Raw genomic sequence first — 16,895 nt, 5'->3', positions numbered from 1 at the left:
CATTTATTGTGAAAAAAGTTGGCAGATAAGAGATTCTGCGAGTGATGCTAGTAGGAAAAAACCCTCACTCCAAACCAGGCTTAAGATGCAGTATTCAATTGGGGCTTGAAGAGCATTATGTCTCAAGAGTTGCCTTTCAGTAGCTAGTTTGCTTAGCTCAGGAGAATGATCTTATTTCATTTTGTTCACTGAGAAGCAATAACTAATGTTGTACAAAATTTATGTTGTGACAAGTCAAAAGTAATATTAACAGTAATTCATAACCTGAACTAAACTTTGAGCTCCCATCTTAACCTCAGCCTGCTACTTTCTGAAGAACACAACCATTCCATAAGCATCTTTAGCAAGGAGTCACTAACTTCAGCACATTAATTTCAGTGAAAAGGATATTCTTAAACTAAAGCTGCAGTCTGACCAAGTGCTTTTCAGCCTTCTGGTAATTACCTGTGCTTTTCCCCAGCTTCTGAAATACCTTTCTGTCTTAGTTTCAGCTGGGATGGAATTTTTTTCTTTAAAGTGTCTAATATGATGCTATATTTTGGTTCTAGGAGAAAAACAAGGTTGATAACACACTGAGTTGCTGCTAAGCAGTGTTGTATAAAGATAAGGCCATTTCAGAGTCTCAACTCATACTAACAAAGGACTGGGAGGGGATAGAATTAGGACGGCTGACTTAGACTGGCCAAGGGGATATTCCATACCATTTGACATATGTGGAAGGAGAATTTTGAAGTGGGTGGGAGTTCATCTCACTCTCTTCTGCTCTGCTAGTTGGGCATTGGTCGGTAGTGATCAATTGCTTGTGCATCACTTCTATATACTTTCACTTATATATATAGTCATAATTATTATCCTTTTCCTTTCCTCTGTCTCAGTAAATAGTTTTATCTCATTCCACAAGTTCTGTTCTTTTTTTAATTCTCTCCCCCATCCTGTTTGGAAAGGGTTAAACCACAACAGTCATTTTGGTGCACAATGTAGGTCACAAAGGGTTGAGATAACAGCAGATCTGACTGGAGTGTGTTAACATGGGGTGTTATGATGGTTTGATAATTACTGGTCATTATGCTAGTTTTTTTCACTGTTAATGGAGCTTTTTGAGACAGGGAAGGACATTGTCCAGCAGTTCCTCAGTCTCCCTTTTTCTTTCACATTTATATCTTTCTCTAGACTAGTTACAGTAGCTCTTGAGAATTTTGAATATCCTTCATATTCAAGCCAGTGTGCTTCTATTGTTATGTATCATGAATGTATTCCAGGTTACGTTTAAGATTAAACAATTATTTAGGAATATCACCCATAGATCTGTCTCGAGGCAGGAGAATTGTGAGTGGCAGGGGGTATGGGAAGGTACAGGCAGGTGCCTATAGCAATGGGCACCCCCACTGATTTGGAACTTCACCTCTGAATAACTGCGGAATCCTGAAAAACTAGTGGAATAGTTGAAAAAGATCTGCTGTAGCAGACCTTCTAGACCTTCTAGAGAGGCACAAATCACTGCAGCCTGCTGGGGCCTGGCCTCTGCCTACCCAGCTCTGTTTAAAACTATTCAGCATCCTGAAGGGGAAGAGAATACTTTTGGATCTGATGACAGTGCAATGGACCCTCCAACTCCTGTGATATGGACTGACCCAAAGGCAAAAATTCTGGAAAATCTCCAGAAGAGGAGGTAACACATGCTGAGCAGACTCCACTATATAATAAAATGCCAGTAAATGAGAAGAAATATGCCTTGTTCAATGATGAGCTGTGGGAAAGCTACGGAAGTGGAAGGCTGCTGTGTGGAGTCCTAGATGACGAGTTGCAGAAGCTATTGAAGAAAAATGTAAATTGAGCCAATTTGCAGAAGTAAAAGCCATCCAGCTGACTTCAGGCATTGCTGCATGAGAGAAGTGGCCAATGCTCTATTTCTACACTGACTCCTGGATGATGGCAAATGTCCTATAGGTGTTATTACAGCAATGGAAGCAGATCAAATGGCAGCATAGAGGCAAACCCATGTGGGCCGCTGCACTGTGGAAAGATATTGTTGCCTGGATAGAGGACATGGTTGTAAAGGAACATCACGTAGATTCTCATGTACCCAAGAGTTGTGCCACTGAAGAACATCAGAACCAGCAGGTGGATCAGGCCACTGGAATTGAAGTGACTCAGGTAGATCTGGACTGGCAACATAAGGATGAACTATTTCTAGCTCAATGGGCCTATGACACTTCAAGTTACCAAGGAAGAGATGTAACCTATGGATGGGCTTGAGACTGAGGGGTGGGCTTTACTATGGATGCTATTGCACTTGTTATTTGTGAATGTGAAACTTGCTGTTGCACATTCTGCAAGCCAACCTGATAAAACCTCTTTGGTATGGAGGATGATGGCTGAAATATAAATACGAGGAGGCCTGGCATGTGGATTATATCACGCTCCCACAGACTTGCCATGGCAAGCGCCAGATGCTCACAATAGGTAATATTTAAGCAACAGTGCTTTCCCAGAGCACAACAAGACTAGAAAGAGTTACACAGTTGCCAGGTACAAACAGCTAGAGCTGCAGTCCATTACCTTTCCCCATCGTGTTCCTATTGAGAGAAGCATTGTTGGGAAACTGGTAATTTCTCTTTTAGCATTTAAAAAGCCTAAAAAATCAGTATAGATGTTATTTCCACTGAGTTTTAGGCCGCCCCAATGTCTTTACTTTTACTTATGCTCTGCCAAGGAAAGTTAAATACTTTCAATTAGCTTCTGTACTGAGGTAAAATAATGCTGCTAAGAAAAAAGCCAACCAGAGGGGAATACTGTCAAGTGTACTCGAACTATTCAGGGCAACTGAAAGTAGAGTGTTATCACAAGTATTGGTAATAAAGCTGAAATAAGACAAAAACCCCAAATCAAGGAATATAAAGTTGAAAGACAGAACTTCCTGTCCCTCTGAGTCAATTAGATGACATCTAGTCAGACATGAGGCAGAAAAACAAATCAGAGACAAAACAGTAATGAATGATACTGATTTTACTGATATTCACTCAAAGGGCAGAAAAGAATAGATTGCTTTTCCTTCCTTTTTTTTTTGGTTATGCTGCAGTAACTAAGATTCCTCTGGAATTCTTCATGTACAAAGGCTGCTCTGAAAGTAATGCCTCCTGTTCTATTATACTGGCCCACAACATTAGAAGGGGATGTTTATGACATCACAGTAGAGGTTGAACCTTCCTGCCATTATTCCATTACACTTTGTTGCTGTGTAACAGATGGCAGCAGAGAGGCATTCTGTCAAAGTGTTGTCTGATAGGGCAGTGCACATGAAGCAAAAGTGTATCACTGACTTCCTCCGTGTGGCAAAAAATTACACTCACTGACGTGTACTAATGCTGAACGTTTATGGAGGCCAAGCAGTAGATGTGAGCTCAGTGAGGTGCAGTGGGTGGTGTGTATCAGCAGAGGTGATGGCAAAAAAATCTGGTGCAGATTTTTATGAGTGCAGCATGCAGGCTGGCAAAAAATCTATAACTAATGGTGATGACTGTTGAAAAACAGTTGAAAAATAGTGTTTTGTAGCTAAGAATTTGCTCTATCAGACAGTGTTATTATACTCTTCGTATCTGTTGTAGTTTCTGTGGAAATAAATAGGAGGCATTACTTTTGGAGTGACCTAATTCAACCCTACAGTCTCTATTGTATTTATTGTCCATTTACAATTCCAAATAAATTCACTTTACAACGTTTAAGTATATATTTTGCACACTGACATATCCCTCCTAATTTAATACCTGTCTTCTAACTTCACAGGTTGTAGCTGTATTGAGGGCCAGGGTGGTTTTATTTGCTCCCAAACTGTCTTTATAACTTTTACCCAATTTTTCAAGACAAGAGTGTTCTCACAAACAGCTGTGCAACTCTCAATACATTGAATAAGTTTGTACAAGTGCATCTACCAGAAATATGTAGGCTCATTTATGTTATGCAAACACAGAAAGGCTTACTGTGGCAGAGTTTAATAGCAGTTCTCAAGCAGTTAAAAGCATTCAGGGAGCAGATCTGTTGAGCAAGTGAACACATCTTTTATTCTGTTGCTATATAAAGGTTCATTTTCAAGTGAAAACTTGAAAAAAGCACCCTAAGTGACAACCTAGAGTTCTGAAGCTCTGAGAACTTTTTTTTTTCTTTCTGACCTTCCTTCCTAGTAGGTCTTGCAGAAATGCACCCTAAAGAGCACCACAGGCTATTACCACTGTGGCTGTCAAGATGTTTTTGTTAGCTGCTGATTGCTGCACCTGATACTCTTTAAATTAGCTCCAGCAGGGTTTCCCCATATGTAGTGACAGAGGGTTGCTTATTGCCTCCCAGATCAAAATATTTTCTAGATCATAACGCAGAGAAAGCTGTGAATTGTCATGCAAGGTAAAATTGCCACTTTCTGGTGCAGTTCTTCTTTATGTTAGCCTATGAGAGTTTTTAGGAAGTAGTGAGAGAGATAGTTGTTTCAGACAGCTATGCCTGCAGGGCTAAACAGTGCGTAAAGGTACTACAGAATGAAGGTGAGAGGGAATAACCTATGCTTGTATTATGTTACCTCTCAGGAAGGAAAAGCCATAGTCCTGGCTTCAAGTTGTTACTGTTGATCACTGCAGAAGATTGTGGAGGCTAGTCTAATTTAAGCTTACGTTGAAGAAAGAAACTTGAATAAACTGTTAGTTGGGAATGCTTTGATCAGGACTTAAGTCTTACTACTGTAAGACTGCTGAATCTAGTGAGAGCTCATGAAGTGAAAAAGAGCATAAGCAGAAATGGAATAGGAATGTCTTAATTCCTATTGATGCTTTCTTTTCTCTTGGGAAAGGAAAGTGAATTATCTTTATTCAGAAAACTTGGTTCAGTCACCAATCTGGAAGTCCATTAGCTGCCCATTTCCATGGGTATAGAGTAAATAGGAAAACTATTTTAGTGCCCATGCATTATGTAAAAGCACACCTATCTGAGGAGAGGAATGTTCCTGAGAAAAGTGTTGCTATTCAATGCAGACGAGAGCAATCTCTATTCTGTGTGGGAGGGTAGAAGGGATTTCTCACTTGCCTGCAGCAGTTTTAGTTCTCTAGCATCTTTAGTAATTGATACTTCTGCAAATTTTACCGTTGATATGTCTTGAATATTAATAACAAGGCTTATAAATGATGCGTAAACTGCTCTACTGTAACTCCAAAGCCCAAGTTTTGGACCTTGAAGACTATAATCTGTGTATGAGTTTTAAAAGATGGCATAAAAAGTAGGTTAGTTGCATCTTGAACATGTAGTCCTCGGCTGGTGCCAATACAATCATCAAACATAGGCTCTTACACAATCTTGCATGAGAATATTTCTGATTAGGATATGCTGTTGACAATGAACTTTTTTCATGCTTATGTTCTGCTTTTCTAATTTCTTAGTTATTGAGATGAATAAAAGAGAATTTCTGAGCTTAGTTGCTTACCTTATGTGGCTTACAGCTTCTCTGCTGTTTGGAGAGAAACTGTACATTTCGCATCTCTTCTTGGGTAAAACTCTTGTGAGACGTACTTAAAAGATATGTGGAGATATTTATTGTGGTGACCCTGAAGCCCTCAAATGTAGTGTTTCTACTTAAAAAGAAAAAGGAATGTGTTCTTATTTATTTACTTACATATGTGATTGAAAAGTGTTGTGGTTTTCTGGCAGATTACTCACTGAAATGGTATGAAGCAAACTGACAAACTCATACTGAGTATTTTTCTTAAGAGGCACTGTGAGTAGGAAAGTTTGGTTGACAGTTAATGTTTGCCAAATTCTTCAGCTAACTGTCAGACTGAAAACTATTTATAGCAATTGCTTGTTCTAATTTTCTTAACTTAAATTCATCTAAGAAATCTGAGATGAGATTGGGAGAGTGGTATACAGTCTCAGGAAAGCATCAGTTGAAAAGTAAGAGTCAGGAAAAATCTGGGAATTGTTAGATGAGAAAGTCCATTTTCAATCTCTCCATACTGGCTCTTCCAGGTGGAGAAGTGCAGTTTGAAGTGGATTTCTGTTTGTTTATTTTTGCTTACCAAAAAGGCTTTCTAAGAGAGCATTTGTAAATTTGGCAGATGTACAGAGCTGCAGTTCCTACTTCAGTGTTGTAGCACAAAGCAATAAATTATTCTGTCATCTTTAAACAAGGAAATCTTTCTGCTTATATTATTCCAAAACAGTTGCTCTTTTGCAACTGTAGAGTGTTCCGGTGACTGCTGTTGTTTATCCAAACTTGGTTGCTGGATTTTGCAGGAACAAATTCCATTCTTGCGTGGTCTTTTGGTTTCACATAGGAACTATTCCCTATGGATATAAATAAAACCATAATGGAAGATTCAGGGACTGATTGCAAAACCAACCTAATCATCTAAGATCTACAATTTTGATTCCTAAACACCACAATACTAGAGGAATCACAAGCTGTGTATTAGGGAAGGATAGGTAGAAGATGAAAGAGGTAGTGACTGATAGATGGTGATGCTAAGATATGAAGAATAGAAGTTATTTCTTACTGATGGAGAGATTCTTTCTAGTGCGTGCTGTCATTTGCACTTCTGGTCAGAAAGACACCTTACATGTGAATATAATACTTCTGAAAAAACTGTTCCCATCCTGATGTTGCACTCATGCATGCTTTTGTTGAAGTCTGCACCAAATTTTTAATTTGTTTTTATTTGCATTCCTCTTCAGATAATTAGATCTTAAATCATAGGGATTACAGTTGTATGTGAATTTCACTGACTGTAGCAGGTGAAGGTCTTTGAGTTTTATTTGTTGTTCAATTTCATTTTCTCTATGCAGAAATAATGTTTTTGTTTTCCATTTTTCTTTGTTTTATTTTGTTTTCTCCCCCATCGATACTTTCCCATTACTACATCTTTCTTGAAGCGTGGTAGTTTTTCCTAAAACACAGAAGTTTTAGCTGACCACAACTATCTATGAGAAATAACTTCTCTTACAGAAACAAACAAGTAATTAGATGTCACCTGTTAAATCAGTAGGAAAATATTGTTATCATCACTAATGCAAAGCAAGCATTAACACTGTAATCACTACTACCACTGTTACTAATAACTGTAATATTTATTGCTGCTTATCCCAGTATAAAAATAGCAGTTTATGTGCAAATTAGATAATGTAAAATATCACTGTATTTTTCAAGAAATATTACCGCAGAGCCAATTTTGTTATTTTTTTTTGCATTCAGAAGTCTTGTATTTGTTAGGTGGTTGTGTTCCTTAAATTGCTTTGCTTCAAGAAATAAGTGTATATCGATCCATAACCTTTTTAGTACCAGTGTTTTGGTAAGAGCAGAACAATTCAGAGTTAAGAGTTGCTTGAACAATGTAAGAAAGGTTAACTCTCAACAAATGCTAATTTTAACTTTATTTTAGAATTTATGAGAGCTAAACTAGTCCTATTCATTCTTAAATGAACTTACACTGAAAATACTTACAGGCATTAAACTTTAAAAAAATAATTCAAAATACTTATGATTTGTGCAGGAGCATGAATGCTATTTGGACAGACTTCAAATGTGTAAATCCAAGTCAGGACTACACAGAGCCGATTAGTTGCTATATTTCATAGTTGTGCAGATGTGCCTGACCTAGCTTTAGGCTAACTGGCTAAGTGTTCTCCTGGCTGCTTAAGTGAGCTTTGCAGACAGCACTGAGCTCCCCACTCCTGTGGCTAGGCGTCTCTTGAACTGTTTGACATTTGAAGACAAATTTCACTTGGATGTCATTGCAATGTGATCGTCACAAGGCTGACTGAAATATAAACACATCTGCCTCAAAGATGTGGCATTTGGATCAGATGGGGGCTACTAGCTAAATATTGGCAAGACCTAAGTTTTGTTTGCAGATATTTTGATTGGCTAGAAAAATCCCCTTCTCAGTTAAAACCAGTGTGTTTGAAAATGGAATGATTGTGGTGAGCAGTTAGCTAACCTTAAATAGCACTGTTTAGCAGCCTCACAGTGAAGTTATTTGTATGCACTTTCATTGTCTTTCAGGGAAAGTTAACTACCATATACTAAAAAACAATTCAAAGAACTCTGAGAATGTCAGTATATTTGTTGACATCCTTTAATTTCTCTCAAGCATATGATATACGTATGGTTCTATTAGTAACTTTTCTGAGCTTCTGACAGTTCTTCAGAACTATTCTGGACTGGAACCAATATCAAAATGGTCCCAGAGCAAGGGATCCATCTGCAATCTTGCTGTTGTTTTTAGTGAGGTATTAACACTATGGTTTATCAAGCAAGACCGTGAGGACTGATTCAGTGCAAGAAAAAAGGCTCCATCTGCAGCTCTGGTACTCTGCATAGCTTAGGGCTTAATCAGCCCCTGAACTGAGTGTTCAAAACTATATGTAGAATGTAGAAAAATAGGCCTTGATATATTGATCGTGCAATTATTTCTTTATTCCCATACGATTCCGTTTATTTTTGAAAGCTGGAACAGGAAGAGTTCCTTCTAATCATAAATATGATTACTTTTAGACTCAGTTATTTTCTTAGTATGTTTTGAGTGAAGTAATCCTAAAATCTTTGCCTCATTACTGTTTGTATTTTGAATTAAAATCCCATCTAAGTGTAATGCTTGCACCTGATGGTTCTTCAACTATTTCTTTATATCCATGAGAGACTATGTGCAACAAGAACTGTACTTTTCTTTCTGTTTCAGAATCTGGAGATGTACTTGACATGCAGTTGTATTACAATTTTATTTTTCTGACTGATTAGGAAAACAAAGTATCATTTGAAAAAACTTGTATTTTTTTCTTGTGGAAATATGATAGCTTACATGAATTTTGTTTTATTTTGAGTTTTTCTGGGAATTTTTGAGACTAGATGCTGATTTTGTTTGGGAAGTGGCCGCAGTTTAGTTTTCCTTTGTTTAGAGGTTAGACCAACTTCTCTTTAGCATCAATGGAAACTTTTTTTTTTTTTTTTTTTTTTTTTTTTTCCCTCACCACAAGAACAATTTGGCCCAGCACATTCGGGAGAAATTATCATTTCACAATCTATTTATATATTTAACTCTAGTGATTGAACAAAGATGGGTTCTAAGCATTGTGTTTTGGTCTTGAGCTTTGTCCCTGATCCTACCAAGATCCAATTGCATGCCAGTATGCATCACTGCATCTAGTCTCATTAGTGTTTACCAGAACTTCTTGGTGTTGAACTTCCATCTGGATGCATTCCTAAGTCCAAACAAGATCAGAGCCTTTTATTCAGTGTATGTTATCTTGGTAAAAGAGCTAGTTGTGACATTTATTACTGCGTTTTGAGGCAAGTCTTATTACCAGAAGCTGCTAGACTCCTATTTAGTTATTAGCTGGGTCCCCAACTCTTAAATGACAAGCCAGCTTGCCCATATTTACTTTTTTTTCAGAATCATGGAGCTTTCTGGATACTTAAAACTCCTCAGCATCTCATTGCTAGTCTGAAATTTGAGGGTAGAGGCAAAAATTACTCATCTTTAGATGGGAATCTCCACATATGTCTTCAGCTTTGTATGCAATGGCTTCATAAGCTTTAGACAAAGCAACTGTTCTGTAGGTATTTCAACACTAAAGATTTGGAAAGGAATCTAAATTCTCAAGGCCTAAGATAAAGAGAGCTTGTCCTGACCTACTCGATGTCTTTGAATTAAACTCTGGAAGTCTGAAAACATGAAATGCCTTGTGAAAAACATGAGCTGATTTAACCAAATGAAATTCAAAGAACATTAGATGAATGAGTGCAAAGGCAATGTGAGCTGGAGGGAAAGAGTCTAAACTGAAAGGAGGAAAGTTGCTAAGGTTTAGTGAAATGGATTTTATTCAGAGCTAATGAGATGGGAAAATCTAGAAAGATTTTCTGTTGTGGAACAAGCATGCCAAAGTACATGAATATTGAGGAAATGGAAGAAGATGTGTGACTGATGTGAAACTAGAAATAGTGCAGCATCTCGAATTTTGAAGTTGAGCCTCTGTCTTTGGCAATTAAAATTTTCTTTAACAAATTGCCGCTGAGGTAAATTGTGATCATGATGATAATGTGCTGCAAGCTGTAACTTGCGGCAGTTTTTATTGGGGAGGAGGGAAAGAATGTTGTCTTCATTAAAAATACATAACCTTGCTTCTCAGTAGTTCCTGATTTTAGCTGAAGAATAAACCTTATGATAATTGGGGGAGAAAATGTTTAAAGTGATTATTTACATTTTCTGATAAATAAAAATAATATTAAATGATTCTTTTTTTTTTCCCTCCACAGTAAAACCAACGGTTATTGATGTCGACATTTATGTCAACAGCATTGGTCCTGTATCATCAATAAATATGGTAAGTGCCTTGCTAACAAAGGTTTTTATCTGGACTGTTTGTCTTGGCATCAATACTAGCTTTTGAAAAAGATAACAAATACTACTGGGATAAGTTACATTGATTGCTGATTTAGTTCTGTTTTCAGCTATAGCACTGTTTTTTTCAGATGACTCTTTTGTATTTCTTCAAGGGACAAATCCTCAAGTAATATTGTGCTCTGTGTTGTCGAACATAAAATGCTGGTAGACCTTAATTGGTGAAGTAGTAGTCACAGGGGAAAATAAGTATAAAAGAAAGCTACTGTCAAGAAAATTCTTGAGTTGCTTTTTCAAGTGTCAGTCAAATATACTGAGCATCACAGTACAGCATTAGAAGAGTCACCATGTGTTATCAGTATATTGATTTTAAATTCATCATTTCTTCAGTTGTCACTTTCTGTTCATGAAATTATCAACAATATTTAGCCTTACACTATAATTTTGAAGGAATTATCCATAGCTGTACTGTATGTGTGGAGACTGGAAAAACTGAAAAGTTTCCATAATACTGTGATGATGGTTGATCAATTATTGTGGTCTTATTAACTCCAAGACATTAAGAATTAGAAAGAAAGCTGAATGTTTATATAGCTGTAGGAGTATGAGTTACTGTGAGTACTCAATACAGTTTCTACTCGGAATTCAGTGCAGTATTCTTTGTAAACTAGTTTGGTTTTTATTTTGATAGAATTTGGAAATGGAGAATCTGAAAATGTGCTTGTTTATGCCTTTATTTATTAGTAAATCTCTTACACCAACTCATCAAAACAGTGGCTTAGTGATGTCTGTGTTGATAGTCAAAGGCTGGTGGTGATAGACGAATCCAATACTTGTGCTGCATGTACGTCTTGTATTTTTGGAAAAAATGCTTCTGAATTTGAAGTTTGACCAGTCAGGCTGATTGTTATTGTCAACGTATATAGGAGAATGCAAGTTTTTGCAGTGTATCAAACACTGTCTGGGGAAGGACTCCTCTTGCCTTTGGAAATGGGAAATCTGGCAAGTAAAGACAGAACAAATAATGTGCAGGAAACAACCTGGGCACGTATGCAAAGAGTAAGAAATATATTATCCATATTTCTTTATGTGAAGCATTAAATGCCAAGCAGTGGGAGTACCTGCTTCATCCTTGAATTGATAAATAGGTGACTATCTTGCCTTTCCCCAGCTGTGTACCAAAGTGAGTCCTCAAAAGAAAGACTTATGTGAATAACTATTGTGTTTATGGCTTCCATTTGTGTGGATACTCAGTTCAAAAGCAGTAGGGACAATGACAAAGATGCTTACAGTTCCTCTTTTGCTTATTTGAATTACCTTTTACCTAGTATTTCATGGTGCTAGAAGTGAATGTGAAATATTAATTAAAATGGCATTTGATAGGAATTGCTTCAGGTAGGAAGATGGAAAAAGTAATAGAAACAACCAGTTCTTGGAAGATTATGATGGCACAGTCAAAACATGAGTAGATTTTATCCATTGGCACCAAGATGAAAAAAATGCAATGAAATGTCAATTAAAGGAGTGCAGATTGTATCTCTTTGATAGTCATGTTCTTAATGGGATAGTCAATAACACTATAATGTTGGAATATTTCTTGGTTAAAGCTGCAAAATGTTAGTATAGCTGTAGGGGAAAGACAGTAAATAGAATAATGATGAATGAAAATAAAAAAACATTTTATAGTTTTAAGAATTCAAGTCTGCTTAAAGCTTGTATTTAAATTGCATGGGAATGTATAGAATTGTACAAGTGGTCCTAGTTTTTTAGAGAGTAGATGTCAGTGGAAATGAATGTGAACTAGCTAAGAACTTTTGAACTTCACTTCAATTGGCAAATCTGATTATTGATGAAGGAGCTTAATGTTAGGCGCATAAATATAGCAAACTTTTGTCCTAAAGCTCAATTTGCACTCTTTTTCTTCAAAGTTTATTGAAACTTGCATGAGAGAAATGAGCTCTCAGTCTCAAACTTATCACGAATATGGGAAATTATGTTCACAATTATGTTCACTAATAAGTTATGGTGCTGAATGATGACTTGTCTCTTCAGTGACAGAACTGCTCTGAGGAGCTACTCTCATCCTTACTCATCCTACAATTTCAACTGCTTGGCTACAGTATGCCCCATAAGGCTATACTGGGAGAGAAAAAAAAAAAAAGACAAAAAAAAACAAATCCCACATGGTATTTGGAACTAAAAATAAAAGTTTTCATTTATTTATATCTAAAGCAGTGTTTCATATAGCCTGTGAAACAGTGGATCATGGATACGCAAACAGCTGAACAGAAACAGTAGCTGATAATTACCTGCATCAGCAGAAGAGGAAGGAAGTGACCATCTTCAGTCTGATTCTTGCCATGTAACTGAACTCTCAAAGGGAGAAGAATTCTATACAGAATTTAGAACAGCATTCTGGGGATGGATTTAAAAAAAAAAAAAAAAAAAAAAAAAAAAAGAAACTATGTATAGACCTCCCTCTATATTTCTCAGCAGGACAGGAACTTTTTGCTTTTCTCCCCTAAATTGTTATTAAAAGTTGAGCTATTCTGTCAGAGTAACTCAGCACGTTGGTAGTTGATTGAACAAAAAAAAAAAAAAGATGATTACATTGATTTCCATCTCTTCTATTTCAAGAGTGAGATCATCAACATGTACAAGGAGGACTTCCCTGCTGTGTATGTACTTCCAAACTTAGCCCTTGGCTCTGTCACTTTTTTCTTAATCTGCAGTACTTTTGAGGGAAAATCATGGGGAGCTTCTCCAGAGGTCTAACTCTGCAGGTGTATTTTCTTGTCAATTTTCATCAGTACTTCTAATCCTGTGGGTGAAACCTAGAAACTAAAATCATTTTCCTTAAGGCTATCCATTCAGTGTGTGTTCGATTTAATGTTCAAGTCAGTTTTGTAGAGCAGACCTTTAAAGTTGCCAATTATTTTGCTGCAATAACAATTAGACTTGGGTATGGATATTAATATATTACTATTTCTTTAATTGTCAGGAAAAGGATAGTTGATCCCAGACACTTAATTACAGCAAAGTCACAGATAAATTGTATCTGAATACTAATGTCCCTGACATAAAAGAAATCTTAGAGTGAGATCAGAAGTGCCATAAGGGGAATAAATGTTAGGGATCACTTTAAAAAGGCTTGCAATCAAGGTAATGTTCTCTGTGCCAATGATGACATGGTCCACAGGAATATACAGCTGATTCTGCTTTCTGGGGACTCAAAAGAGTATTTGCTGAGGGTGTATGCTGCTTTTCACAAAGGCCTCAACAGTGAGCAATTCTCCAGTTGCTTTAAAAAATAGCTTTTTAGAATCTCAAATTCTTCAGGGGAAAAAAAAACAAAAAAAAAAAACCACACACACAAAAAAACAACTGATTGTAGCAAGTTAATACAAGTGCTCTTCTACTAGAAACTCATAGTTTATAACATCTTTAAGATGACAAAAGAAACTGTTTTTCTGAACGGATAGTGGACACTCTTACTTTGCCTGTAGCATGAAAGATTTCTCTGAAATGTTTAAATGTCCATTATAATTTTCAAGGTGGGCTTCTAACAGATAAAAGCCATCCACTGTTTAAATATCCCAATATCTGTCCTTATATATATATATATATATATATATATATATATATATATATATATATATATATATTTATATATATTTATATAATATATATATTCATATATGTATTAAAAAAAAAAAAGCTTGGACTGATTTAAAAGAAGCATGAATTGGTTGATTGCTGTGAATGACACATGAATGTTTAAAGCCAATTCAGTCCTTCCCATGTTCATATTTTATCCCTTTATTCTGGTTTTCATCTCTTTAAAGTGAGTTACAGAAATCTGCTAGTTGTCATTTTGTGTTATAATGTTGCTAGAGACACAATTTGTAGGATGCAATATTCATATCTATTGCAATCATTTACACTTTTTGGTACTTACAAATACATCTGTAGATATAATTAACATACTTCCTTCCACTGGTATGAATTTTCTAAGTCATGTTTTTAAATTTGAAAATTCATCTGAAATCTTGGTTTTCTTTTTTCTCTATGCTTTATATTTTGAAATATGTGTATGAATTCATGGTCACTCTATTTTTATACTTAATATCATTTTATTTAACACAGTATTATTTGGCACAATTCAAAATTATGTCCAGGAAGCATATGCTTTTAGATTAAAATTCACGCTCCAGTTCTTGTCAACAATCCAATTTTTGTCAACAACAGGAAGTGTTTTGGAAGTTGTTTCATAAAACTTAGATATTAGCATTGCTCCCTGCAACTTTTTTTTTTTTCCTTCCCCCCCTACAGAAGTTGAAACTGTATGTAAAAGAAAAAGGAGAGAGATCATGTCAGTATACAAAGTGGGAATCAAATGCAAGTGATGGGGAAAAGTAGTCCCTCATGAGCAGTTTTGTTGAACAGAAATGTAAACATGCTCAGATTACAGACTATTCAATCTCAATAGGATGAAAATGTGTGTGTACATACCTGTATTTTGTTTTATGTTTTTAACTGAGTAGCTACAGGAACCTGAAGCTGAAGTGCAAGCTGGTGGTGAGGGAAGAAACTTGATTTTTAGCAACTGGAACCTCATTTTAATGCTGCTGTAGAGAAAGTATGTTGAAGAAACAGCATGAGAAACAAACTTAGCAACTGTACTTAGCTGTTGGTAAAACTGTTAATTGCTTATCTGCTGGATATATGCCCATCTCTTTGGTCTCAGGTAATCTGAACATGTAATTCTTAGAGTTTTTCTTTCCTGTGTTTCATCATTTCATTCTTTTGTGTCTGCCCTCTTACCTATGTCAGATATCTTTATGGATGCTTCCTTTTGTTCAGTGCTGTAAAATAAAGACAGTCCTTACTCTCTTTTACCCCCTAATGTGTTGATAGAATTCTTTGAACATCAGAGTTATCACATGCTCATTTTATTTCTCCACTAGCCATGACAGATACTTAAAAGAACGTTCTTGAAATGGAGACTAGTCTAAAGTAATTTCCAGAGCTTATAATGAAGTCTGAATTTCTTGCATATTTTTAGATTCTATTTATGAGAGAATTAAAACTAATTATTGGAGCATCTACAACTATAGAAACTTAACTTGGTGAATCTTTCCGTACTAAGGCAAAGCTAATTTAATCAGTTCTTCACCACCTTGTGCAACTCCTTCTACATAATGTTATTCTTTTTGCCTCTCAAAGATTATGCTAAAGGGTATTTGAGTGCAGGCATGATATCCTGGTGTTCGTTATTAACCTAGGGTGTCATTTTCTAACTGTATCCCTCTGTCTTGGCTAATCTGTTTGTACAGCACTTGTGTATGGAGAAAATTTGTTACTTTTGAAAGGTAAGTTTCCTAGCTAGTAAGTTCATGTAATCTCTAGAATAATGGAATGCCTCAAGATGTTTGTATCTTTCCCTGCAGATTTAACAAGTCTGGTTTTTGAAGTAGAACTGAAGTTCTAGTTTAAAGTTTAGTTTTAATGGTTTTGTTCACTTAGGAGAACTACAGTGCTAATGGTAAACTTAAGCATTTTGCTAGATTATAATCAGGTTACTATTCTTATTTCTTGAGCATATTCATATACTATCATAAAGCTTGGGGCACTTAAGATAAAAGGATATGAATTACGGAAGATTATAAAGCTGCATGAATTTTTGCTGATAAATCAAAATCGCAGACTGATTTTTGTTGATTTAAGCTCAGTCAATACATGGATATGGAAAAGGATCTGGGAGATAGGTACAGTAAACTGAAACAAATCTGCTTATGCCTTATCTTCCATCATGGAGTTTGCGTGAGGCTAATCCAGTCTCAAAAATAATACTTAGAATGGAAAGGAGGAAGCACGTGTTTGTGTGTGTGTGTTCTGTATTATTTTTATCTATCACCTTGTTAGCTTCTACTTTTGGTCTTCTCTAATGCCCTAATTTGTGTATTTAAAATACATGCTAGCAGATAAACACTTGGATAAAGGTCTCAGGCTGCCCTTGTTTGAAGTACAATGGGAAGGACTAGTACAATGTTTTCATATTCTTGTAATGAAGCCTGTGTGCAGTGATGTGTAGCAGTGAAATACTTCTTGTTATACTTTTACTACGTTAGCAGGAAATCCAGTTTGCATACTGGAGGAATGATATCCTGAGTCTTTGGTAATGACCTGGTCTTCTCTTTGCTGGTCTGTCTTACCAGACTTGAAGCAGAAACACAAAATACAGATAGCTCGGCCTTAGTGTTATCTTAAAGGGTGTATAACAAATTGGTCAACTTCTTGTAATACAAGAGACTGAAGTGTCTCATCTGCTCATAATGCATTTTACTAAAGGAACTGAAGAACAGCTGTACTGAATATGTTTTTCATAGCTGATCAATGCTGCAATTATTTAAAAAGAGCCTCATCTGAGTGTATGAATTAGACTTAATAAAATGGATTTAAAGAACCTACTTTCCAGACTCCTGCCGGTTCTTACACTTGATTTCTCACTTTTGTAGTCTGATT

General features: G+C 36.1%; 1 protein-coding gene across 1 annotated transcript in view; it reads left to right on the top strand.

The window, feature by feature from the left end:
• Positions 1-16,895, top strand: part of GABRG3 (gamma-aminobutyric acid type A receptor subunit gamma3) — a 304,040-nt gene that overhangs the window by 6,910 nt on the left and 280,235 nt on the right. Inside the window, exon 3 of the mRNA XM_031557588.2 lies at positions 10,286-10,353. Within this exon, the coding sequence (XP_031413448.2) occupies positions 10,286-10,353 (68 nt within the window). The remainder of the gene's footprint in view (positions 1-10,285; positions 10,354-16,895) is intronic.

The sequence above is a fragment of the Meleagris gallopavo genome, chromosome 1, assembly GCF_905368555.1.
Source record: "Meleagris gallopavo chromosome 1, MGAL_WU_HG_1.1, whole genome shotgun sequence".
NCBI classification, from domain to species: Eukaryota; Metazoa; Chordata; class Aves; order Galliformes; family Phasianidae; genus Meleagris; species Meleagris gallopavo.
Note: the sequence above shows the minus strand (reverse complement) of the source record. Positions and strands in the feature narration are given on the sequence as shown.